Raw genomic sequence first — 27114 nt, forward strand, 5'->3', positions numbered from 1 at the left:
TGTCGGGTCATTGCCAGGCATCTGCAGGCTTGACAGCACCTCAGGACTAAAGCCTATTAGAATAGCTTTTTGTTTCATTTAACCATTACTCAATATTTCCACAATGTTATGTATTATTTAATGTAATTTTCCTGATCAGGGTATGGAATATAAAATGACAATTGACACAATTTAGGAACACATATTGTGCACAGAGGAGGCATGCCATGCACACACACCATCTTTTTGTACTCAATCAAATCTTAAGTTTGTTCTACACTTAAGTCAGGAAAATTCTTCAAGAAATCCAGCTAATAGCTAGCTAAATGCTGACAAGGATGGAAAAACATTTATTCACTTAAATAACATTAAACATCTGTGGTAAAGAGTATCAGTGAGGGTAATACGAGAGCTATGACATAGTTTGGTGGATAGAGAAATAAAGTCAGAAACTGACAGTGGGAAATTAAACTTTGCCAAGTTATCCAGCATTGTAAGCCTACATTCACTGACTAGACTGTCTTACAATACTGACATAAAATTAGGAAAGTTCAAGCTGACCTAAAGCAAAAAACACCATGATGCAAAAACCCCCAAAAAACTCCACCTAATGCAGCTCCAACTCACAATCCAAGGTAAGGTCGGGGGAAAGAGGTCAGAGGTGAAAAGTCGGCTTCAGGATGACTTCTACATTCTGCTCTCTGTTGATGAGTACATCTGTGTGTGTGTGTGTGTGTGTGTGTGTGTGTGTGTCTGCCTTAAGAGCTTGTGGGTGCGCATGAGACTTAAGGAATGTGGTGTTAAATGTAGTTGGGGATATCTCAGCACAGGTTAAAGACCTGCATAACTTCTCTAGACAGGCAAGAGCTGCTTTGACCTAAAGCAACTGGCTAATTTAAGCTTGCCAGATAATGTCAATCACTGGCATATTGTTAATCTTTCTCACAGCTTTACTCAGTGTTAACTTTAATGAAAACTGAGAACAACCTGACACATTTAGATTTATCCTAAATGCACCTGGGAAGAGAAAAGAAACAGATCCAGTAGAAGTAAGCTTGCTATTTAATGCCCCTGTGATGTTCTCGTGCTTGCAAAGCAAAGGAAAAAGAGGAAAAATATTCTTTATTCCACTGAAGCCCACCTCTAGTTAACCAAAACTGTGAAAAGAAGGTCCTTTAAAGTCCTACTGCTTTTCCAACATTTCCCATAAAAGACAGGAATTTAAAGAGTTTTATGATCAACCATTAGGGGCCTCTCTGCACACTTATTCCTGGCAGGCCTTCATACATTCACTACTGACTCAACAACTGTAAACGGAGACAGAAAATACGATGGAAATCAACCAAACAAGAAACGCTTCTATTTGGACACAATATTTGAAATCCTTTTTATGCTTCGGTGATTTTATATGTGATGTAATGACAGTAACACACTAATGTTTGTGTGTACACCAGTATGAGCAGTTACGTGAAAAAGTAAACAGTTACAAACAAACACACGCTCCTGGCTTGACATCAGTGAATATGCAACAGCACAGCCACAACATGATTGGAATGCTTTTGGATCCCCCAGCAGCACCCATCACTAGAAGAAGTTCAAACTAATTATGTTTGAAGACGTGTTTGGGGCCGGCCTCATGTGTGATATTTCACACAGAGCTTTGTGAAAGTTAGCACACTATGTTTTTTTGTTATACCTGTGCTGGCAAAGAGAACATCACAAGAACAGGAGATGAGAAACATACTTTTTTGTGTAACTGGAGCCAGAAATTGTAATTTTTGTTGTTTGTGTTGTGTGTACAGTACTAGCATGTATCCATTTATCCACGATCCTCAGCTCTTACTGGCTGAGTCACTGTCAAAGCTGCTGTCAGAAAATATGTACTAATAACATCCTGTAAAAGCACAATGTCTTGAAAAGTGCTAAATTAAAAATAATTAATTTGATACAATTTAAAAGATATATTGTTTTAATTATTACAGATTTTAAAATGTAACCATCAGTGGAAAGCCTTGTTAATTTGTGCTTATGAGGCTTGGGGTGTAGGCGACAACATCAACACCATGCTAACAGCTTTAGTGGTGGACGCTCAGGGCTGTGACCCCCTGGTAATGATATTTTTACCCAGTGACATGACCCAGACATAGCAGCCTTGGTGAGGAATTCTCAACACACAACCCTTTCAGACGACTTCATAGGAACGCCAGACCATGCAAGGAACACTACATTATAGTTTGGTAATTGAGATATATGAAGCATATATGAAATTCTACTTAACTGCTATACGCTAGATTCAGCATCTGCTCTTGAGTCAATACATTATTGCTTTACAGTAAAAACCATGTATCTAAAATTTGATTTCAATTTTTCAGACTTAAAAAGGTTTGACATTTTGGGAAACACACTTATTTTCTTTCTTGCCAATAGTTAGTTAGAAGAGAAGATTGATGTACACTCTAATGGCTGTATGATAGAGAGCCGAAGTGAAACCTGAACTTTTTTAATTTGATCTTGTAATATATTAAATCATTTTTGTTTAAGCTGCTTTTAACAAATCCTATTTCCAATAATCCTTATACTATTGCAGTTATGGGGCTGCCGCTAATTCAGAAATGTTTGTAATAAGTCAGTACAGAGAGAACTGAATGGTGTGTTTTTTCGACCAGAAAACAGCTAAGATGTTGGAAAATTTACTTTAGACATAAGTAAATACTACAGAAATTGATGAAACCAAATTGGAATAGGCATGGGATTTGTCTATTTTTTTTTTTTAACTTTGTCAAAATCACAAAGGTTTCAACTTCTAAAAGTAAGCGCTGAAGACAGTATAAATCTCAGGACATCATGACTTTGTCTCGCTGTATGAAACTAGCGCCAGCAGCTGGTTAGCTTCGGTTAACAGAGTGGAAACAGGAGGAGACAGCTAGCGTGAGTCTGTCCAAAGGTCTACCCATACTTTGTTTTTTGTGTGGATTTAACAAACACAATATAACATAAATTAACTGTTAGAGGTGTTGGTAAGTGGATTTTGTTACCTCTGGACAAAGCCAGATTAGTAGTTTCCCCCTGTTTCCAGTATTTATGTTCAGCCAAGCTAACAGGCTTCTAGCTATAGCTTTCCATTTACCATAAAGACTGTATACTCAAACTACAGCCTTTGACCTACAGCCTGTTGCTCCATCTACAGCATATCCAACTACAGTCCATCTATGCAAGTGACATTCCTGCACCCCAACAACCCCCCAGCCCCCATTATGGTTTTCGGCCAAGCGTGACAAAGTGCTTAGTGACAGGAGAGACCATAATCACTGGAGAGGGGGAGAGACAAGGCACATAGAGAATAGTGAATAGTGCTAGACCCTGCTGCCTTTTGCATTAGGTCACTGGATGCTGTGGCAGTGGGCTTCATTCCTGGGCCCCACAGAACACACACACACACACACACACACACACACACACACACACACACACACACACACACACACACACACACACACACACACACACACACACACACACACACACACACACACACACACACACACACACACACACACACACACACACACACACACACACACACACACACACACACACACACACAGCTGGAAGATCCACCAGGAATATGGCATAAAGTAGAACTGGATGAAACAGCACATGAAAGAGCAGAGCTGTGGAGGACAAAATGAAGCAGCTCAGGACAATGTTCTACAGTACTTAGTGTTGTGTGTCCACTGAAACTTTCTTCCTTTTCCCACATTTGAAGTTTTTGTCCTGTTTGCATTAGAAAAGACATGATTTAATGAAATGCAGAATGCTTTATGTTACTTTCTCCTCATAGCGTGGGCTCAGAAATAGCTGGTTTTCATGACTCTCCAGCAGTTTTAAACATAGCATCCAAAGAGAGTAAAATGAGCTGAATAGCACATTTCTCTCCCATGTAATAGAACTGAGGCAAATACAGGCATCTCTCTTTTAAAGCCACATGCAGCACCTTTTAATTGCCAGGTCCCCTTTTCTCATGTGGAGCCCATTTCAATAGGAGGCAGTGGCGCGGTGAGAGTTTTCCACTAGGTGGCGCTATGTAGCTCTGTGTACTTTGACCGTGAGAATGCGTTATACAATGTAGCAGAGTGTAAGCTGCTGGTGGCTAGCAGTTAGGCTAGTGGTTTCGAAAAGTTTGACAAAGAATCTCTTGGTGGAATCTCTTTTTTTCCAACCCAGTTTAAAGTTATTTTCGGCATGCAGTGTCAACCAATCAGAGGCCACCAAGAAAAGCCAAACATAATACACACATACCAAAATTGGGCGGAGAAAATGTACACCCTGTGGCGCACACAGATTGTACGCAATGCTATTTCATTAGTCATCACACATTTCTATAATTATGTATGACTTGTGTGAGAGTAACAACTAAGATTTACGCACACGTCAAAAACAAACAAAATTTTTCATTAGAATACGTATTTCACAATTGGAATTGCAAGAGGGATGGTGCCCCAGCACTCTTAATGGACCACACGCCCCTGGGAGGTACATATATAAATATAAGGAATGACCCAAAACAATCAGTATTCTTGGATATCTCTTCTCTTCCCCATTGGAGATGGCCGGGAAGTCTATCTCTGTGTTTAGGGGCTGCTGCCAACACATTCAGCTAACACTAACATGGAAAAAAGAATCCAGACAGAATAAAGAAGAACTTTTTTTTTTAAACATGCAAACATATTTCACATTCTTGCAGGGGTGGTTGAGGCAGGGCCCGGGTGGAAATTTGGAGAAGCTTGATAAACGTACATGGTTATAATCGACAGCTGTACTGAAGGTTTGGGTAGGAACTTACTGGAAATTTCTGTGATCTTGTTGTGTTATGCTGGGTGCATGGAAAGGAAAGAAGGTACAGGCAGTGGTGGAAAATAAATACATTGATTCAAGTACTGTGCTTCAAAGCAATGTTGAGGTAATTGTACTGCTAGTTTGTGCTTCTACTTCACTATATTTCAGAGGGAAGTATTGTACTTTTAATTCCATTTCATTTGTCTGACAACTATTATGTAATAACTAATGTTATAGTAGTCAATAAAACAAAAAGTAAGTCAAATAGCTTTTATTTGACCAAATACAAGACTAAAATGCTGCTTACAAGTTAATGCACCCCCTCCATTCCTATACTCCTATACTCATTTCACTAGAAGTTACTGCAGCATACAGAGGCTGGGCTGCACATCTGGGACAAGTTAAATGGAGCTGCCTTGTCTGCTCCATTCTGGCTCGGTCTGCATGGTGGGTTGGGAAGGGGAAGGAATTGCAGGTTTAAGATTCACTGCAGGTATCACCCACCCCCTATAACACATACACACACACGCCCAACCGCACATGCCACCAGCAACTTTATTCACACAGATGTTTGGCCAAATCAAAAGGCCAAGAGAAGGGTATTTAAAGAGAAAGGAGCAGGAGAATGTATGTGCGTACATAAGGAGATTAACCTGTGTTTGCGTGTGTGTGTGTGTGTGTGTGTGTGTGTGTGTGTGGGGGTGGGGGTGAAACATGCATTCCTCCAAACTTTCAATAGGAACATTCTCCGCTCCATCAAGTGCTCCCCTCTCCAAAAAAATAAAAAAAATAACCTAACCTTCCTCCCTCTTTCTTTCTCTTGAAAATAACTAACTACCGCTTCTGGTTTTAATCCAGCAGTCTCTCTGCTGATATTATGCATGTTTCCAACTCAGAAAACACATGCTGTTGATTTAAGATCCACAAAGGCTTCACTGCCATCTGGCCCACAGGTACCAAGCCTGCCCTTACTGCTTACTACCCATATGAAGATATAAATAAAATGTCACTGTGGAATATAAAGTTAATGGAAATCTTGGATCCCTTACCTTACAAAAGATTTATTTAACCATAAGCAGTGGACGGCTGTTTTTCAAAGAGAAAAATGAAGATTCAGACTTTGGTGTAAACATCAAAAACACACTCAAATCTTGCAACCATACAACAAATAATATATTCAATTGGGTTTTTTGGCAAAGATGGGAGTGGAGGAAATAGATTCAGGTGTCACAAGTCACAGTAGCAGACTTGGACTTGAGTCTTTACCACCTGTCTAGCCTTCTGTTTGTGTGGGAGTCCACGTGAGTGATTAAGTTCATGTGTAAGAGAGAGGGGGGATTTAGGTGAGACAGACATTGGGAAAACATTGTAAACAGAATGACTATGAATGCCTTTAAACTATGAGGTATTCAGTTCAACTTTTACTAAGTAAAAGAATGAATGTGCCATTTCTTCTTCAAAAGTTACATAGCGCCACTTTAAAGAGAAAGACATCCACATGATACACAATTACTAAACTTAATAGGTACGTATAAAATAGGGCTACAACTATTGTGGCAATTATTGTCATTTATCATCTGATCTGAGAATTTTCTCAATTGTAAAATCAGCTATAAAAATAGTGAAAAAGTCTTGTTACACATCCCTAAAGCTTAAGTTTCTGGTGTAAAATAACTAAATAATAGTCCAAATACACCCAAATGATACAATCACTATCCTCAAAGTTGAAAAGCAATATTTTACATTCAAGAGGACTTGATTATTGAAATAGTTTCCAATTCTATCAAACAATTAATCAAATTCATTTTCAGCTTTATTGTAAATTCTCAATTCCTCTCAAATGCTCACAAACAAATACACAAGTGTACAGCCTCCAGTCTCTTCGACCATCAAATAATGTTTAATGAACTCCCGGGCCGAAAAGATTTGCTCTCAGTTGGATTTGCTTCACATCTGAAGAGAACAATGTTTACGAGTCCTGTGTGAATATTATTCATGTGGGCTCACTTCAGCAGTGGGAACAAAGGGAATATGGCTAATTTGTAATAGCTTGTTGCAATAGTTTTATAGTTAAGAAAATGAATAAACTCAACTGGAGTTGTAGATATGTTGAAATTATTTGTGTTATTTAAAATGGTGGCAAACAGGTTTTGCGAATTGCTATAAAAAGTGGCCATACTGGCAGGGAGAGCTAAGAATAATAAACCCAGATGTAAAGAGAGTGCAGTGGTTTCTGCAGAGGGTGGGTGAGCTAAAACATACTATATGGTATAAACCAGCCTAACTGAGCTAGACCACTGACAATAACATATCTCGGTCTGTGTACTTAGATGTCTAACAGGTCGTCTTGGAAGCTAAATTAAGGAACTGGTGCTTATAAATAGTTATATTATACATTAATAATAAACTTTAAAAGGAGGCGGCATCAGTTGACTTTTTGGGCCTTCTGATTTGCATGCGTTTGCTGCTGCTCTTGTTTGTAACCTCCACCTTTGTCCTGATCAACCGTTTGGCGCTGATCTGTGCCAGAGTCACTTTCTAATCTTTTATCAGCAGCAAGTGATAGTGAGTGAGACATAATCCTCCTAGTCTGCTTGTTGTCGGTGTCACACATACACACATACTGTAGACAAGCCAATAAATGCTGGAGGATGCAATATTCAAACAGACAAGTAAGAAAATGAGACAGTCAAGGAAAAAAGTAAGATTAGAAAATTGAGAAATTTCCTTCTGTAAACAGGTGGAAAGAGTGACAATCGGCCATACTGCATGGGAGCCAATTTCTATTTCTTTTGTGGTAAACTGGCTTAAGGGAGAACAGAAAGTGAGACTGACACTGATTTTCTCACAGAAGACGTCTTGCTGAGAGGTTCTTACATCAACCCACGGGAAAAGCGATCCTTTTTTGTTATGAAGTTGCCTCTGGAGACACTCATCTCATTCACGCCATGGGCAAGAAAAATAACCTTCCACATTACAACTCCATTTGAAAGCGACCAGGGAAAATGCTGTCTCTAGTGCTGAATGAGATATTTTTTTATCTTTATCAAAGCAGACAATGAAGGGGGGGTGAATACACAGTCATACACACACCTTGTCTACTGAGAAGCACTCAAGTGTAACATATCAATATGATAGTGATCCATATTACAACCCTTAATCCTTGATAGGATTCAGCATGAGTTTTGTATGAGCGCCATTAAAACGAGTACCCTCATTGACACCTATTCAATCATTAACAAGGGTCAATGAAAAGCCCCTTCCTGGCCTCCAGGTGAGGGCCCCTCATTCCCCAAATGCGATTGGGTAAATCCTCTACAAGCTCGGACAGGCCTGAAGCTCATCCTCCCGTGCACCTGAAACACCAACACCCTCTCTTACACAACCACACAGCAGAACAGAACACTTCCTCTGTGTGTGGTGACACATATCCATGGTTCTTCCTGCTCCTGCTTTGCTCCACTGCCTCCATTTGTGGCTTTCTTGATCTAGTCTCTGCACTCAAACCACATTTCTATCCCTCTTTCTTTATCTCTCTCTTTCACACACACAAGCTAAAACTGTGTGCGGGAGTATTTCCACATGAGCTGTCAGTGTCTATTGTTTCAACGGGTCTCTAGGACACAATTCATATCAGGACAAGAGTCAGGGCTCATTTCTCCCCTCCTCCATTCTTTTCCTTCCTCTCCCATCCTGAACTGCTGACTTGGCCTGATTCAACCACCAACTCGTGGCCCACATGTTTGGAGAAGGGGTGGAGGGTGGGGGGGTGGGTGGGATAAGGGGGCAGCGTCTTCTCACGGTGTGTCTGTTTATTTCTGCCAGACATCTGTGAGTCAGCTCAGGAGCTCATAAGATGGAGTGGTTCACTGCAGATCAAAGCTTAAGGTAAACTCACAATTTGTGAAACTTTATTAAAGTTGATGTTTACGTCATGCTGAATGCACCATTGCTGCAGTCATCCAAAAAGGAGCTAAATGGCAGACAATGACTCAGACAAATGCACCTTTATGTGACTGTGACTAAAAGGAATGCAATAAAATGTGATTTTACAATACAATTAATACGATTCACTTTAACCCCTGTTATCCTTTCCAAGACTACAATTATCTGACTTTTACCTGTCCTACAAAATTCTTCTTTGGTACTTATGAAGGGGTTTGACCCTTAATGACAGATGCATTTATCAATAGTATTCTTAAAATATTATTAACAAAATTCAACTCATCTTAAAGCTAAGAGCTTAGCTATATAGCAGGGCAAAGCACAACATGACCAAATGTCTACTAGTAATAATGACTAATCCATTACACCATGAGCAAACCAGAGATGAGACGCATGCTTTAGATCCCCTTTGTGATTTACTTTTATGTTGAAGTTTACAGTGGCTACTGTCGGACTCATTGCCAGCTCTGGTGATTTGTGATAGCCAATCAGAAATACTTCTGTCTCTCTTCTAGCCAATCAAAGCCCCCAGTGCAAGTTATGACTGAACAATGGTCAGGCTGGTGAGGGGCATGACAGCTTATGTCATTGTTTTAGCCTCATGACCTATATATGGCTATACTTATTCATTTAGCCGGCTGTCGTTGTTCATTTAATTCCTCAAGCGCACACACACACACACACACACACACACACACGGTACTGGTGCAAAGGTCCACACAGATCGAATGAAATATAATGCACAAGCACATAAAATGTGTGCAAAGTGAAGTTTTAGTTACAAATAGAAGAGATTATACAAAGAACAATTGTTAAATTCTATTCCTCAGCGGCCATCGGAAAAATGATAAATAACTCTAAAATGCAACCCTCTTCCTTCCTGAAAAAAAAAAAAAAAAAAGAAACAACAAAATGGCCTCTGATTTCGTCAGTGTGGCTTGGCCACAAGGGGATATGAGAAGAGTAAACAACCCTAAAGAAACAGTCAACTCCCTTTCAGCTTCACCAGATTAGACCATTTCAAGGGGCAAAAAAAATCTTTTCAATGGGTTATGGACATACAAACATGCCTTTTTAATACTAAAGGCATGGTCTACTGTCCAGCATGCAACACTGCATGTAATCATGTTAGTGAATGCACATGTGTGTTTGTACACACATGGCATGTGACTGCGTCTCCCCAAAGTTAGAGACCCAACGTCACACTGACCACACACACACACATACACAAAAAAAGGACCCTAACTCAGACAGAAACACTGTGTCAATACAGGCTAAAGGTCGCAGTTAAAAGAGTTTATACAGTACACTTGCACACAGCCCATACGGCCATATTTGCACAGGCTTTCATGTTGAATGGATTTAGTTCTGGATGGATTTTGCCTCTGGGAGTGTGAACTTCTGACCAGGGTCATCAAAAGGGGAAAATAAATGGCTTCACATGCTTCGAGATTGAGCACATCAGATTGGTTTCAGGGGATGAAGTAGGTCTGTGTTTGCAATGTATAGTATTTTTAGCATATGGGCCTGCCGTGAGCATCAGCAGCAGTATCCACTCAATTATTACTTTAATCAGAAAATAAGGGGCAGATTTGCTTGTTTATTAACTAAAATGTAGGGTAGCTATCAGCAGTTAGCATCAGCCTGTTTTTGTAGCCAAGACACAGCTACCCTTAAAGTGAGCTGGGTGCCTCTGTAGCCAACCTTGCCAATAGTGAGTATGTTTGCTGCGGGTGAGCTGTCAAGAAGCGAAGTCAGTCCCTCCTTTGTAATTATGGACTCCCAAAATAACCCTTTAGCAGAGGCTGAACTAGGTTGATGTTATGCTAGCTACCAAACACTTCTCATGGCTCAACCTGTGTATGCCACAAAGCTGCCTGTTGTCTCTGAGGCCATACTTGAAGCAGACGTAGTAACATATGGCTTAGAGGATTATAGAGATTCAAGTGATCAGTTTTAAAATTATCCTTGAAAAGTCATTTCCATTGGAAATTAAAGGGTGAAATACATCAAAAAGTTACTAAAATATTTCAAACTATATCCCAGGACTGTACATTACAACAGAACAAAACTCAGACAAATCCAACATTTGATCTGATGTGTGTGTCAATGACAATCACTCTTTTCATACCATCCTGTAGGCTTTGATAAAGTGAGGTAAATTAGGATTCCCTTAAAGGACACAAATCCTTTGCTTATGCTTGCAGTCGTATGTGTGAATTAGTTTTTTTCAGAGCTACACACATACACACAGATGCACAGGCAGAGCAAGCCCGGCCTTGCCTTCCAGCAGAGCTGTAATTAAGGAGGAACTGCAGTGAGCAGTCTCACAGTGAGCGTCTCTGCACAAACCAGCAACTCCTCCCTCAAAAACCCACTAACACCCACCCAGCGTCCATATTCCCCGTTCTCTCTAACCCCAAATCTTCACCCTCTTCCTTCACTTCACTCATGGCTTGGTTCTAAACTCGGCCTGGGAATTTTCCACTGCATTCTCTTATACAACCATTGTCAGTGTTGTTTCTGTCCTGTTTGAAATTCTTAAAAACTATTCCTGCACTGTTGTATGTCATTAACCCATGCTATTCAATGCATTACATTAGAGTTATTTACATTTTTCTGCTTAAATGTGTTTGCTGAGCCCTCAACGTGTAGACTTAAGAGTTAATAGCCACTGTGATAACTCATCTTTAACAGCTGCATTGCTTTCTAGTCTACTACAACAACCCTATGGACGTATGATTGGTGAATGTCCTCTCAATGCAAAATGGTGAATCTAAAATCATGTTGCTGCTCTTTAATTCTGAGGAATATGCTTTTCTTTTAATTTTTTTTATTTTTGATTTGCCCACCAACATCACTTAAGCTCACTAATGAACTGACTAATTATTTCGTTTTCGTATGGTTTAATCAAACTAGATCTAACATGTTAATTAATGAGCTGTAAAAAACACTCCAGCCATTCAATATAAGGCTACAGCCAGCAGCCGATAAGCTTAACTCAGCATAAAGACTGGACACAGGAAAAAACAGCTCTGTCTGAAGGGAACAAAATCCACCCACCAGCACCTGAAGCTCACTATTTAACAAGTTATATCTTAGCTAGCTGTTTATACAGAGTTAAGATAAGGCTACAACCAGCAGCTGGTTGTAGCCTTATTTACTGAACAGACAATATGAGTGTTTCCAATCTCCTTGTCACTCCCGATAAGAAAAAAAAATCCTTTAAATATGATTTGTTTTTACTAAAAACGTTCTAATATAAATGAAAAAGCGTGGATGTGGATACTTTTTGTTAAAAGGTTACTACAGGAATCAATAGTAAAATACCACAGAAAAATCCCCAAACTGCTAAAATCCTATTCTTTAGATTTCCTAATTTTCTAGTTAAAACAGAAGGAAAGTCCAAACCAAACCCCTTCTCCTCCATTCTTATGACATTATACAAACAAACATAAACAAAGAACAAAAAAACCCACACAGAGTAGAAATTCGAAGTTACTCATGGCACAGGATCCCATTCCACTTTCAAGCCATAAACCGAGGAAAGAAACAAGGGACTGAAATATTTCAAGCTTGTTTTCTCTCTTTGAAGGTTCATGCTGCTGAGGAGTGGCTGTGGCGGTGGTGGTGGGGTAGGAAGTTGTTTGTTTGTCCCTGAAGGACCAGCTATATTCATCACATCTAGCATACAATTTCCAGAGCATGTGTCTCTTGGCTTATTTAGATACAGAATTAGGTCAATTTCAACTGAGGCCACAGGCTTTTTGAGAATCTGACTAGTCATAACAGAAACTCTGTTGAGGTGTGTTGGCATTCTTGAATGGAGAGCAGCTGTGTATATAGCAGAGTTTTACCAATATGAATAACTGCAAATCAACTGCATCCTTCAGGAAATTTGCACTGCAAACAGTGGAGGAAAACATTAGAGCAATCTTGTTAGAGGGATGGAACTTGTAGTCAGTGTAACTTTATTATTTTGACAATTTCTGACCAAGCAGGAAACATTGTTGACTCTGGGTTTTAAAACTGGAAAATAAATCCATGAAGTGCTGGTCAACATAGGATGGATGTCCTATTAAGAAGCACCCGAACACAGATGCTCCTGTCCCACCATGTCTGGAAATTTAATTGTGGGGGAGTGGGGACACAGTTCAAAGCGGGGTCGTAAACCAAAATGAAAGCAGGGACTGAGGAAACACAAACACGAGTATGGGTTTGCCAAACACAACAGCCCTTACAAGTTTAATTAAAAGTTAGGACCCACCCCCTCTAAGCTTCAAGAGCAGAGAGAAGGGTCAAATATGAGTGTCAGCTGTGATTTGTGATGCATGGGAACATGTGGTAATCAGAGGGCAAACAAGTGCATCTTCATGGAAAAGCCTTGTGACTTTTTTTTTTGAGTCAAAAGAAAAGACTGCTGTAGTGTAACAATCATAAAATGACTCACCAACATGGGATGTAATGAAAAAGAAGATGTGTGCATAATGGTATCTATCTGCATATTTAGTATGGGCGTGGATTTGTATTTGTGTGCACTCATGCAAATGTTTGTCCCTTTTAGTGCCAGCAGACACGATTTACAGCACCGTCCATGCTGGTCTGCTGCAGCTTTGCAGTTGGAGGCACAAAGAGAAGGCAGCTTCCCCGTCCGACACGGCTGTTGCTGGTATGTCCTGCTCCTGGCAGGCACCAGGCATCTCCATCACACTTTAACGGCTGGCATTGTCTGAAGACACGCCAAGAATAGGCCACACACAGGTTTTATTGAGGAGCCCACACACACTACCTAAACGTTTTTTACAGCACAGGAACTTTTCCCTGTGGAGACGGGGTCTTCTTTTGTGTGGCACAGAGATGCATAGGGACACATGTACAACAAGTGGGAAGATTTCTGACACTGGCTATGCCTTGAACACCTCACTTGTCTGAGATGCAGCATTTTCAAAAGGCGATGAGTTTTCCCATGCTGTTGCCCTCTGAATGTGACCCAGATGTGTCATCAAAGTTTCTGTCTAAAGCTTACAAAAGGCTCTAATAAAAAGCCTTTTTGTCTTGTACAGTACATGACATTTGCTTGCATGGACTTCCCCTCGTCTTCAGATCGTTTCTCTGATTTCTGTTGGCTCAGCTTGCAACAAGAGGATAACAGCCAGACCACAGGATGGAGGTGGGTTCAACCTGCCCAGTCCTCCCTCCTTCCTTCCTTCTCCCTGCCTGTCTGTCTTTTTCTCCGTCAGGCTGACTCCCCACTGTCTGCAGTGGTTTTCTCCCCCTTTGCCCTTGACAATTGAGTCATGCATCAGCTCCAATGTGAAAAGAATGAGGATCGCTCTAAGTAGCTACCTAAAACAGCATTCCTGAATGTCGACCAAGATGATTGGACAGACAGCTTGTGATGTTTTGTTGGCGTCTCTCTAACAGGAATCACACACTTTCGACACTGTGCTCAGGAAAAGGGAAAGCACAGCAGGGTGGGGATGTAACAAAGAAAACAAACACACAAGACAGAACAAAAACAGATAGGCTTTAATTGACAGCTGATGTCCTCTCTTTCAAGGAGCAGTAGGCAGTGTTCCTGTTGTTCATTGCAAACCCTTTCACTCAACCAGCTCCTTCACTGCACAGCCTCAGGCCTGTCTCTGACAACAAGCACAAAGACCAGGTACTGGGAGCTTCAGCATAACAGACCACACTCAAAGTCATGTTTAATGCCAGATGTTGTGCAAAGGAGTAACACAAAGCACAATAAGGCAAGATAACAAGACAGTGCCCTTACATGACCAAAATATATCTCCTGGTATGAGGAAATAAATGCCTTCTCTCTATCATGGTATTTGACTTCGTGGCTGGCATGGAAGTTGATAATCCATTGAAGAGCTTCCAAAATGCAAATGAGCAAAGAAGACAAAATAGAAAAACCTGCACACTGGCATGGATACATTTAGAATGTTCTATAATAATCAAGAGATTGTTTTAATCCAGTGCCAAAGAAATAAATCAGCTTTGTGTGGCCTGGCTGGGATAAAGAGCTAACGCTAATTACTGTGGTGGATCTTCCTCTTGTCTACATGGATCAAATGCCATTGGGTCAATGATTTAACCTTCAGTGACCATGACAGAGCACTGGCATGTTGACATATCTGTCACACAATCCCTTTTAGTGAACAGACAAAAGTACAAACACACACACACACATTCTCAGGAGCCCTTTGGCCATGGTGCGAGAGAGGCCAGATGTGCTGCCAGGATCCCTGCAGTTGGCCACTACAACAGCACACAGACAGAGAGAGGACCACTACATAGACATAATAGCTGCTTTATGCATCTCTGTATAGACATTTATCTTTGTTACGGTTAACAATGAATAGAATTTGTACCTTCTGGTATGTACCAAAGTACACTGACAATGACCCCAGAACATAAAACGTCAATGTTCCAAAGTTATTACGAATTCAGATGTAAAAAGTAAGTTCAACAGTAAAATGGAAATTCCAGCATCAGCTGAACTGAAGAGCATGAGAATTGACTAAATTAGATGTATGAAATTAGATGTCTGCTTGCAATCATTATTTCTTTTATGAGAGGAAATAAGATATTATTACAATTTAAGCAAATCTACTTCAGCAAAACCAGAAAACCAGACAAAAAAAACCTTAAAAAAAAAACAACCCCACCAAACATTTGGACTGTAATCGTTTCAGGCATTAGACTGCAGCCATGGCAGCAGAGTTTCAGTTTCACAGACTTTCATGAAGTAATGTTTTTCGTTCTGTATCATGTTTTCTCTATTCATAATTTGCACAGTTAAAACGGCAGGCTGAATGATTTAGAACCAAATTCCATGCAAAACTGCTGAGTAATTTATCAGTGTCTGATGCCCCTGCTCCTATAGCACTGTGACTGCATAGTTGGAAAGATCAGGCCAGGTTAAATTCAAGCCTTTGCCCAATCATCCATATCCCCTTACATCTCTACATACACCTAGTACCTCAAAAATACATGCAAGTACAACTACATCTTTTAACAAGCTCCTTTTTTCATAATACTGGTTTGTCTGTAAAGAAATGCAAGACTTTCACCAATGAACTGACGATGACTAATACACTAAAACAATTGATTAATTTTTCGCTTAAGCAATTCCAACATACTGCACAAGTTTTCCTGTTGAAGGCTATCTTAGCACCATCGAGGTTTGAGTGTAAATGACACCTCTCTATTCACAGCCTGCCAAGCATTGCTCTGTTAACAACACATTTATGATTTTACTGATGCAAAAACAAAAAGCAAGAGAGCCAAGTGCGGGAAGGCAGCAGAGTGCAGAGACAGTCGTGGCGGCCATAGAAATACAATAATGCTAGTCCTTCATCTCTAAGCAACTGTGCTGTCCAAGTTGTTGAGAAACAGCACCGGTGTCTGGATGTCTGCACTTTTGGTTAAGCTTTAGCTGGCATGGCTGCTGTTACATTCTGGCTCTTATTAGTGCTGCTGTGCCACATCACTCAGTTTTGCTGATGTTGATATCTGGCCCTGTAGTTTTCACAGGTGTGGAGAGCAGTCGAGTTGCTGGGTCTGAAAAACCTCCGGCACCCAGCATGCTAGATATGAAGGCACACAGACATGACCTTGGCTTACCCTGTCCGCTCTGTTTATTCAAACTTTCAGCTCTTTGCCAAACAGGGGTCTGTTCTCTTTGTCAAAAGTTTAGTCTGTGCGCAGGCCACGAGCAACGTCTACAAAAACTCAATTTTCCCTCCCAAAATGGAGCTTTCAGAAACAGGCCTGTGTTTTGCTTGGCTAAAGAGTGTAATATGTAGACCATTAGTGCAATTACAGGTAAAATTTCAATTCACATAGCCTTATTTGAACTCTACTTGTCTTCCACTGTGCATAGATTATAGTAAATGGCTATCATCAAGATTACTATAGTCATTACTGTAGTGTGGGAAATTAGTAGCTATGCACCAACGCCTGGTAGATAGTGTTTCTACTACATTTGCCTACAGCCTTTTAGCACATTAACAGCACAGCATATTTTACTCTAAAAATGGATTTGTAAGAATTGAGACTAGATGTTTTTCACTGTTAAACTCCAAGTTTCACCACAGGGATCATATAAATGTTTTGTCTTTAATCTCACTTGGTAACAGGGGCAGACGCTGGTGAAAAAGTCAAAATCCACAAGCTCAGTGGCCAGTTTCCTGTGCGAGTTATCTTTGCCTTAAATAAACAGTGTAGGCAGCCTTCCCTCTTGGGCTTATCTATATCATAATTTGCATGATTTGGCACGAGAGTCAAAATATGAATGAGCAGTTAGTACTCTCAATAGTTTCCCTAGATAAACACACCATAAACCTTTAACAAAATGTCAGACTGTTCAGATGTGTGTATTATATTGAACGTGACACGGAGCACAATGTGTCCGGCATAGCAGGACCAACATCTTTTGAGCTAACTGTATTAAATAGGAAACTGAAAATACTGGAATTGTATCCTTTACCCTTTACTAACACACAGAAACGAACACAGAGCTGAAATGTGCATGTGACCCCAATCTAACATGATTCGCTAGTTGACTACACATGACTGAACGGCTACAATCACACACCCACACATTTAACCGGCCAAGGAGTCTACTTTCACATACAGAGCTGATTCACTCACTCCTCTTTGACTACAAATCTTTTGATGCGTCCCATTTCTTCCCATCACTCCCTTTCCCCTCCCCCTCCTGATTGTGCGTGCATGAGAAATGTACGAGTGTCCCAGTACAAAACTTCCCTTTGAGAAGTGACTACCCTCCCCCGTCTCTCTACAGATTGACTGATTTTTCACTGCAGGTTTTGGCATTGTAAGCTATCTGGAACACCTTTTGCATTGTTAAAGAAAAAAAGAGGAAGGGAAAAAGGATGACGTCTTTAATATGTTTTTTTCCATTCTACTGTTGGACACTGACGATGTGTAACGGTCACAAATGATGTTGCATTTCTGAAGCTCCACTCCAAAGTGAGAGGGACTCTGAAATAGGTGGAGGGGTTAAGAGGTAGAAGCGAGACAAGATCTTACTTTTGACATAATTACTCCGCCACCTTAAAAGTCTCAGTTAACATGAACAGTACACACAGGTACTGACATGCAAAAAAATGTATGCTGCACGTGCCAGTGCCCTGTTGTTATTTACATAGCAGTTACTCAATAACTCAAACATAATTATTTATACAATTTGTACTTACGTTAAAAATTACATTACAAACAGGTAGTGTCTACCACTTGATGTTTAAGGTATTATGTAAACAGTTTAAGAGAGTGCAAGAAGGCTCCCATCTACTGTGAGCACAAGCAGACTGCTTCAGTATAACTATATTATATTATTATAAAAGCCTAGTGTGATCAAGAACCTACAGCAGATTAGGACAGTTTCAAATGTGTGGAAGTTAATAATCTTCAAATAAGCCCTGATGTCTCTAAATAACACAACTCAGTGTTACACAGAGGTAACAATTAAAGGTGGATGCTGAAAGCTAAAACACATAACAAGACAGGTTTTATCCTTTAATGTCTTCTTCCTTTGACTGAAGATGAAGACGGTGTAATCATCTATTTTCAAAGGTTACTGTGTAATGCTGTGAATAAACCGCAAAGTGTAAACCTTTTTTCTTTAGGTGGAGGTCATAATTAAACAAGCTGCCATCATTTCCCCACAGTGAGTAACAGGTATTATCAGCAGGATGACAGTCATATCACCACAAAACTGCTGCACGTGCTCCAGTGATCTTGATAACAATGGCAGTCTACGCCCGGAAGGGGGGTGTCAGGTAGATAAAAGAGAGACACACATACATGGTACAACACCTATTGTTACATGGAGCAAAAGTGCGCACACGCACACAAAGAGGACCGGTCACAGATACTTGTCTGATCTCAGAGTGGAGGGGAAGGTCTGTCTGTCAGAGCAATGAAATACAAAAATTTGAGTTATTAGCATAGTAGAGCAAACCACAACTGTCTGCACACCTTGATGCATTAAGGTATTTTTCCTGACTCTCTCCCGCTTACATACAAAAAGACAAACATGCAACCTTGACAAACCCTCCTTTCTCAGTTTTTCTTTTCTTTTCCCCTTTTCTCCTCCCTCTCTCTTGTTTCATCCATATTTCTGGTGAAAGACATACGAGCCCCTTATTGTACAATTTATCCATGAACTTGGAAATTTCAACATTTTTTTCCGTGCGACAGCTTTTCTTTGAAACAAATGCATGTTGCATTGTAACAACTTTTATCACAGTTCAGATCACCTTTTTTTTTTTACTCTTAATGAAAACAGAGACAAAACTTTGTGAGCCAAGCTGTCAGGGGTTCAGTCTAATTAAATGTTTTTTTTCCTCACACTCATACATGTGAAAGATCAATTTATGTTAGAGCGAATGTCCCTACTGTCACACGATCTTTATACATTTGTAAAGCTGTAGCTTTCATCTGGGTGGTCTGCTGACCAAGAGACGATAAATGGTGACACCAAGAGCTCGCTCTCTGATGACCTGTGTTGATAGGCTGGTACTGACTGACACAGTCATTATCACACACACATTCTCGTGCATGTAGCATACCGAACTCTTCTGAGACATGAAGAACTCAAATGGTGATACACACACCTCTTTGTCTAGCAACTAACAATAGACTGCAGTGAGGGTTAAGATGTGCAGACTGCTGCAGCATCACCAGTCACAACAGTGCACATTCCCCTAAACCACATCACCATGTCAGTGTTGAGTTTACGCCACAATAACACCACATAGGCTCCTTCATAGCCACCACGTCTGCCCTTAAACAAGGATCACTCACTCTGTCTGGTGTTTTATGGCATTTCTCCTGTATTTTGTATAGATTTTTTTGACACAGACAAAAGTGAAACTGGGATAAAAGGGGGACATTATAAATGTCATAGGTAGCTGATGCTTGGTATAAATGTCATCCCATCCAAACTGTCAGCACAAACTACCAGAACTCTGATTATAAGTTTCAGGAATGAATGATATCATTATTCAGACATGACTGTGTGTAACATGAAATGATGTCAGAATACACTTACATTTCCAATTAGCAAAGCATACTAAAGTGAGTAAAGACAGCAAGGTCAAAGCTATTACATGTAAAATCAATGTTAAAAATGGGGAAATGAGGAGAGATGGTTTTTGGTTTGGATGGTTAGCTTAGCATAAAGACAGGAAGCACAGGGAAACTGCTATCCTGGCTCTGTCCAATCTGCACCACCACCTCTAAAACTCACAACTAAATAACACATATCTAATGTGTTTAATCACTGTAAGAAAATAGACATCTTTTCCCAAACCGTTGAACAAAAGTCTAATAATTTGTGTAGAACCACAACTGAATATTTTTTGACCTGATATCTATAAGGAACTCTAAAACTAACATATGGCCACATTTAAGAAACAAACTTTGTGCAGATGTGTGCTTTAAATGTCTTTAAATTGCCTGATGATTTTGCACTACTACATACATTCAGTGTATGTGATAGTTAATGTTATTGCTTTAAAACAAAAGCAACAATCATTACTTTAATTTCTACTTAGTACATCTCTTGCAGATGTCTTACCAGCAATCGTACAATGAGTTAATTCAGTTCCAGCCATATAAGCTTTCAAGACTCTAAATCACACAATAGAGCAGTCTGGTGGGACCTCTTGAATATCCAATCCATTTTTCCTGCAGGAAATCTGCGACAAGATAATTCACCGCACTGTGCCTATCTTTTGTAGTCAAACCATCGGACGGCACTTAAAACAATACCCTGGAGTGTACATGTTCATTACACAACCGAGCCAGGGACATTCCAAGAAGGACTGGGGGTATGAATAGATGTGAACGGTGATAGATTCATTAGTATGCTCGCTGACTGGCTGGCAGGCAGTCAAGGCCCACTCCAGAGTTGGGATCAGTGAGAGTGAGGGAGAGAGATGGAGAGGACTGGTTCCCATTCAGGGTATCGTGGTGTTGTCTTTGAACAAATACACACTCACATGCACTCACACACCAACACACAAATGGAGGGAGCTCGGTAAGGAGTCTCTCTTTTCATGCAGATCTTTTGTCTCTCAGTAATGTCTGGTATGCTGGGATACAGGCTTTTGCTCAATGACCTGATTTCTATGGGCAGCCGAGGCACCGGCCTGTGTGTTGGTGTGTGTGTGTGTGTGTGTGTGTGTGTGTATGTGTTCATCTGCCTGCAAGCCCTTCCTTTGGATAAGACACAGGACTTAGCCAGGCAGACAGACACAGACTGAGACAGATCCAGTCAATAAGAGGGCAGGAAACACAAAAATACACACATTCAGACTCACACACACACGCACACACACAGAGCCTTGCATGAAGTAAACAAAAAGGCCTCGCGTTCCCATAGCGGGAAGACAGACATAATTGGATAAGGAAATATTCTGTTGGGAAACCTGATTCGAGTCAGCACAATAATTGCAGCCCAAGACACAGATAATGCAATAGATATTTTTTTTATAGATTTACCAGTTGCAGGATTTTTGAACCAATATCCATCCAGTATTTATTTAAACTAACAAGCAGTTTTAAGAGATAATCTTTAAGATTTTAATGTTGGAAGCCTGTCTTTAAAACTTTCCAACCAACTTACCTTGTCTCTGTATAAAGATCCTGAGCAGTGGGTGAGCTGTTGACACTGCCTTGCAAAAGTTGTCATCGTTGTTGATTGGCAGCAGGTCACCGTGGATGTCAGCATAGCCAATCATTACCTCCATGTTGGCAATGCGGTGAATATGCAGAATGAGCTTGTAAAACTCCTCAAACTTGCCGGGCTTGACCCGGTCCACTGAGAATCGACGAAACTCTGCCCCATACTGAGGAGAAAAAAAGATCAAAACAGAAAGGACGTTAAAGGGACAGTCACTAGGACAATCAAACAGGAAGAGGAAACCTAGGAAGGCCGTCCCCATGCATGTATTTGGCACACATGAAGTGAACAGATTGGAAGTCCGCTGAGCTCTGTCAAAACTGTGGTCATGGACATATGAAAAATATGGCATAGGGGAAGTGGCTTCTAAACAACAAACAATCTAAATTAGTTGTAATTCTATCCAAAAACAGATTTCACACACAGTCATATTTGATACATTTGCATGTTACACTCTACAAATGGCTTACAAAAAAGTCAACACCTCAAGAAGAGTTTGACATTTACAGAAAAATACAGACACAATGACTGACAGCACAGCAAATCCCCATTACTCAAAAACCTGTACACAAATGAATACATGCAAAATATGGGTGTCTCTGTTCATATGAAAGAATGGTGACACCTCCACTGCAATCCTAAAAAAACATATTCACTTTTATAAAAGGGAACACTGACCTTCATAGAGCAGAGGTGTCTTTCACACAAGCAAATGCCACAAAAGGGATAGAGTGACATTTCTGTATGCTCTCTTGCTGTGAGTTAAATGAGAAGATTGTCTGCGTGTGGTATCAACTTTATCATCTAATTCTCTGCAAAAGTTCAACTTGTCCTCTCATGAGTGTGGCTGTTGTTAAGGCTATCATCAAATGTGTGGATTCTGGATCTGTGTGGCTTACCACCTTTAAAGCCCAACGATTTCCTGGGGGAAACCTTTTAGCTTTTTGTTTACACTGTATGCTAAGATCATATTATTGCAAAAATTCATTTCAGCTGCACAGCAGGAAATGGGAAGGAGGTGGTTGCTGTACAATAGAACAATACAGGTGGATGAGTAAGCTGCCTCAGCATATATAAATGACAGTGGCAGGCAGCCCCACCTCCCACCCACAGTTTATGCACAAGAGCACAGACTTGAACAATAATGTGCTACAGCTTTCCCGGCTAGGTCATCGACCCACCAATGAGAGCACAGCTGAGGGTCACAGTAGGGTCATCATGTGACTGAAGCATGGAAGTGGGGGAGAGACGTGAGGAGGAGAGATACAACTGAGGCACAAAAGCGCAGCTCAATAAACCACAACAACAGACAATTGCAGGAGCGCCGGAGTCTGAATCACAGTGGTAATTTGTAGACTAAGGTGCTGTTTGTTACTGTAATCATCAGCTCACAGCGGAGGGAAGCTGACAGCAGGGGAAAAGAGTAGAGAGATGATCCAAGAGCAGGGGAAGGGTGGAGTGGGGGGCTGCTGGGAGAGAAGCAGTTTACTGAACGGGAGGAGAGAAGAAGAGCAAGGGATACATTAACCAGTCCTGCTCTGTAATTAGAAGATGACATATAAATTTAAGAGAAGGCGGAGGAGATGCCAGGCAGGTGTGTAGTTCACCGCCTTAATGTGACGCACTCACATTTTGAAAGTGTGGCACCCAACTTCCAGCTAATAAAAGTCAACCTACATACAAAATATAACACACGTGAAGCCGACAAACCAGTTCAGTCGGTGTGGTTAGCGTTTTAGGAAGTTGAAACCTAAATGTGAATGGTAATTAACACTGTAAGACTTCGACCTGTTGCACTTGACTTACCAAACAATAATTCTACTGTGGTATATCAGTAAGCTCAGCGTTACATGGCATGATCAGTCTGAACAGTCTGTTTCTTACAAGCAGAATTTGGCCGCTGGGTACGAGCAAGTCTGAACATGGAATGATTAATCATGTACCTCAATACTAATGCCAAACCTAAGAATACATCACTACAAATGTGACATCATTTGTCTTCCTGGCCTATCAGAGCAAAGTGATGTCAACAAGTTGAAACATGCCTGGAGAGAAAATGGAAGATAACTGGCTCCTGTTTTTTGCTTCTTGCTTAATGCTTTGCATATCAGGGACAACTCACCTGAGATATAGCGTGCAGGTTGTTGGCATTACACAAGACAAACTCATAAATAAGAGTACACAACATGATCTGCATAGTGACTCATCATGACTTGACAGAGGTTCAAACTGAGAATAAAGTTTTTTATGAAAATAAAGAAAACCTGAATGAATCACAGTAAGGGCAGAATGAATGGGGGAAAAATAATCCCACCCAACCCCCAAAATCCCCACGTACTCTCCCTGTCTCTGATAAGAGCTTTAGGTGAGTGAAACCAGCTCCTGGCCGGGGCTCCAGCACAGGCAGCCAGACACCTCCAGTGTTATCCCTGATAAGCTTATCACTGGAACAGTTTCCCCTGGTAAGACCAAAAGTGAACCGGTGGGAAACAGGCATACACACATACACAGTAGTACAGTCAACCAACCTGAACACAGACACGCAAATGGAGCTGCAGCAATTAATCGAATAATCGATGAGTTTTATTAACGGTAGGTTCATCACCAACTTCCAGCAACAGAAAAAATGGCCAATTTCTCTCATTCCAGCTTGTTAAAAGTGAATATCTTTGGGTTGTGGACTGCTGGTCAGGAGAAGATAAGACATTTTAGGTTGCATCTTGGCCTTTTCAAAACTATGACTGACATTTTTGAGGTGAAACCACTAATAGAGTAATTTAGAAAATAATTGACAGCCCAAGAACTTAAAATGTATTTTGTCCAAACCAACAGTCCACAGCCCAGGGAGTTTCAGTTTACTAACATAATATTTAAGAAGCCGGAACAAGATATTTTTTTCTTGGAAAAAGAGAAACATGCATCAATTAATTTAAAAATGAATTATTATGAAAATTATTAATTTTCTGTCAATCAACTAATCAATTCATCTACCAATTGTTGCAGTCTGCATTCTACAGATTCATATCAACAATAGTAAGGTTATTGCCTAAGGTGAACCCTTATTATTTATATTTTAATCATGTGATCTATCACATGCTGTAACTTGATGCAGTACCAGTAAATAAACATTGCTTTACAGAGACACAAAAGTTGTGGAGCTACTTGCTGGATAAGATTTTTTCAAGTACGGCATCAAATATCCTCTACCTCCACTCTGGTTTAGTCAAACATAACTTAATGGAGTCTCACTACATTTGTCTTATCTTCAACCCATCTGCTTCTCTTCTTTATTCAGTTATTCCCATCGAATCTCAAGATGAGGAGTACATGAGGTGAAAGTACACAGCCTCCAGTAAACATCAAACTGCTCATATGAAACCACTGGAAATAGAACAACATGACGAAACATTTAATAGGACGTCACTGTGAGGGAGTTACATCTGATCCAAAAAGGGAAACATGTGACGTTGCATGACAGTGAGTCAGCTCTATGGTGGTGACGTGAGGATGCTGCTAAACCTGCCTGGTCCAGCCACACAGATCCTGGGCTTGTCACTCCCACCCACAAACAACCAACCTCATGTAGCTACAGAGTGACCACTCCTGTCTCTGTGAAACAAACACGAAACTGAGCAAAACAACTTTGGGTATTGAAGATCATTTGTATGAGCATCCTGAAATGGATTTGCCACTCCACTCCTTTTCCCACCATCTCTAACTGCCTGTGTATAACTGTTACCCAACTCTCTGCACTCCCAGGTCACTGCCCCCACCACCTCACTGAAACTGGGCAGCCAACACTAAAAGTGAAAAAGACCTCTGGATTCAATAAGTCACCTCTTGTAACACCATCTGAATTTGGCATGTTAGGAACTTATCCTTCAATTGTGTGCAGACACATTTTTGTGTGCTGATATGCATGTACACACACGTACATGCCACTATAATGGAAACTAGGGAAAAAACATTGGTCATAAGGTCCTTGTGAGACTTTGACAAAATGGTAATGCAATGTTATCTTATGGTAAAGAATGGACAGTTTCATGAGTTTATCTGTTTTGAATCCGACTATGGACACTCAAGCTATAAATAGTTGTAAATGCTGTGCCAAACTATTAAAAACAAAGTGTTCTTAGACTCCAAACAATTAGCCCAACTCTTTTCAAACAGGCCTAATGTGAAGCAACTGTACTTGATGCGTGCCGTCTGTTTATACTTTATCTAAGCTGGTGATATCCAGTACATAATCCTAAATTGATAGATAATTGTGTTGGTTTACTTGCTGGTTAACTTAATTTACTCAGCCATTAGGCTACACTGTCAGCCTCTCGCAAACTATCCAAAACAATGAACAGGATGAAACTATGTAGCACAAAACCCGCGCTGAATGTTGCAAAAACATCCGATTTAACAAATGAAACCTTGAAGTAACAAATGCTAAAAACTAACCTATTCTAAATCCCCCCACCCCCTCCTCCACCAGCTTCGTGACAGAAGAGGGAAAGAGACTAAATCAGCTCAATCTGCACGGTGAGAAATGAGAGGGGGGGAAACAGTCTGCAAATGACAGAAACCTCCAGAAACTGGTGCGTTCAACTCCCGTTTCGTGAACTAGATAAGAGCTTTGTCAATGAAAGGATAAAAGCTGTGAGTGAAGTTGCAGACAGTTTTTCCGACCAACTAGAGCTCAGTTACGGGGCGACCATGTGAGCTCTTTATTTTCTTCCCAAATCCCGAACTCCAGCCTGTAAATCACAACGGACAGAACTCACCTTGCTCTTCACCTCCACGGCGTTACAGTCTGCATTCCGCAGAGGTTGCGACTTGTTAAAACTCCGATTCATTTTTTGTGGTTTCAGTTCAAAAGAAAAGACAAAAAAAGTTCAGCCGCTTTTTGCCCGCAGAAAAGGGGGCTCTGGTCCGCGTTGGTTGTTTAAAATCCTTCTGCTTCGCCTAGAGCAGACGACTTGGTGTTTTTCTTCACTCTAATTCACCCCTCGACTTTTTATAAATGTGTTCTGCCACACATGAGGAAAGGCTTTATAGGAGAATAGGAGGAGAGCAACTCTCCGCGTTGACTTGGAAGTGCGAGTTAAGTTTTGAAATGACATCAGCCCTCCCAAAAAGGGGATCCTGCGATGCGTTCAAGTGGTGCTCGTTATTTCTAATTTCTTTGGCCACGTATTGTCGCCAGTAATGTAAATATTATAGTAAAATGTTTTACGTATAATGTTTATATAGTAATAGCTAAATCAAAATCATATACACACATTGCCATCAGTTAAGAAAAAACCATAAGATGAAAAAGACACAAAATATTTTAGAGTCATAAACCCGTGTGAAAATAGAAAAATACAGAGTCCAAAAAATACAATTCAAACTGTTTATATACAACTGAAATTAAAATAACAATAATTAAACGTCTAAAAAATATATGTATTATACCACATATTAGTATGTTAATGTCTGCTAAAGTTATGTACTGTACCAGAAAATCGAAAATATTATATATCGGTGAAATACTTTTTTTGTATCGTAATCCTCTTCCCCACCTTACATTGCCAATTTATGTCCAATATTACAGCGAACAAATTAAGTTAAATCATTCACTGATTTACCAAGTTTCAGTA

At 40.4% G+C, this 27114-nt stretch overlaps 1 protein-coding gene across 2 annotated transcripts in view; it reads right to left on the reverse strand.

The window, feature by feature from the left end:
* Positions 1 to 26560, reverse strand: part of pard6gb (par-6 family cell polarity regulator gamma b) — a 32700-nt gene extending 6140 nt beyond the window's left edge. For both annotated transcript variants that reach the window (XM_062435736.1, XM_062435735.1), the window contains exons 1-2: positions 26257 to 26560; positions 21428 to 21650 (exon numbers count right to left, since the gene is read on the reverse strand). In XM_062435736.1, the coding sequence (XP_062291720.1) occupies positions 21428 to 21650; positions 26257 to 26328 (295 nt within the window). In that variant the 5' untranslated portion in view covers positions 26329 to 26560. The remainder of the gene's footprint in view (positions 1 to 21427; positions 21651 to 26256) is intronic.
* Between the last annotated feature and the right edge of the window lie 554 nt (positions 26561 to 27114).

The sequence above is a fragment of the Scomber scombrus genome, chromosome 16, assembly GCF_963691925.1.
Source record: "Scomber scombrus chromosome 16, fScoSco1.1, whole genome shotgun sequence".
Classification (NCBI taxonomy): Eukaryota; Metazoa; Chordata; class Actinopteri; order Scombriformes; family Scombridae; genus Scomber; species Scomber scombrus.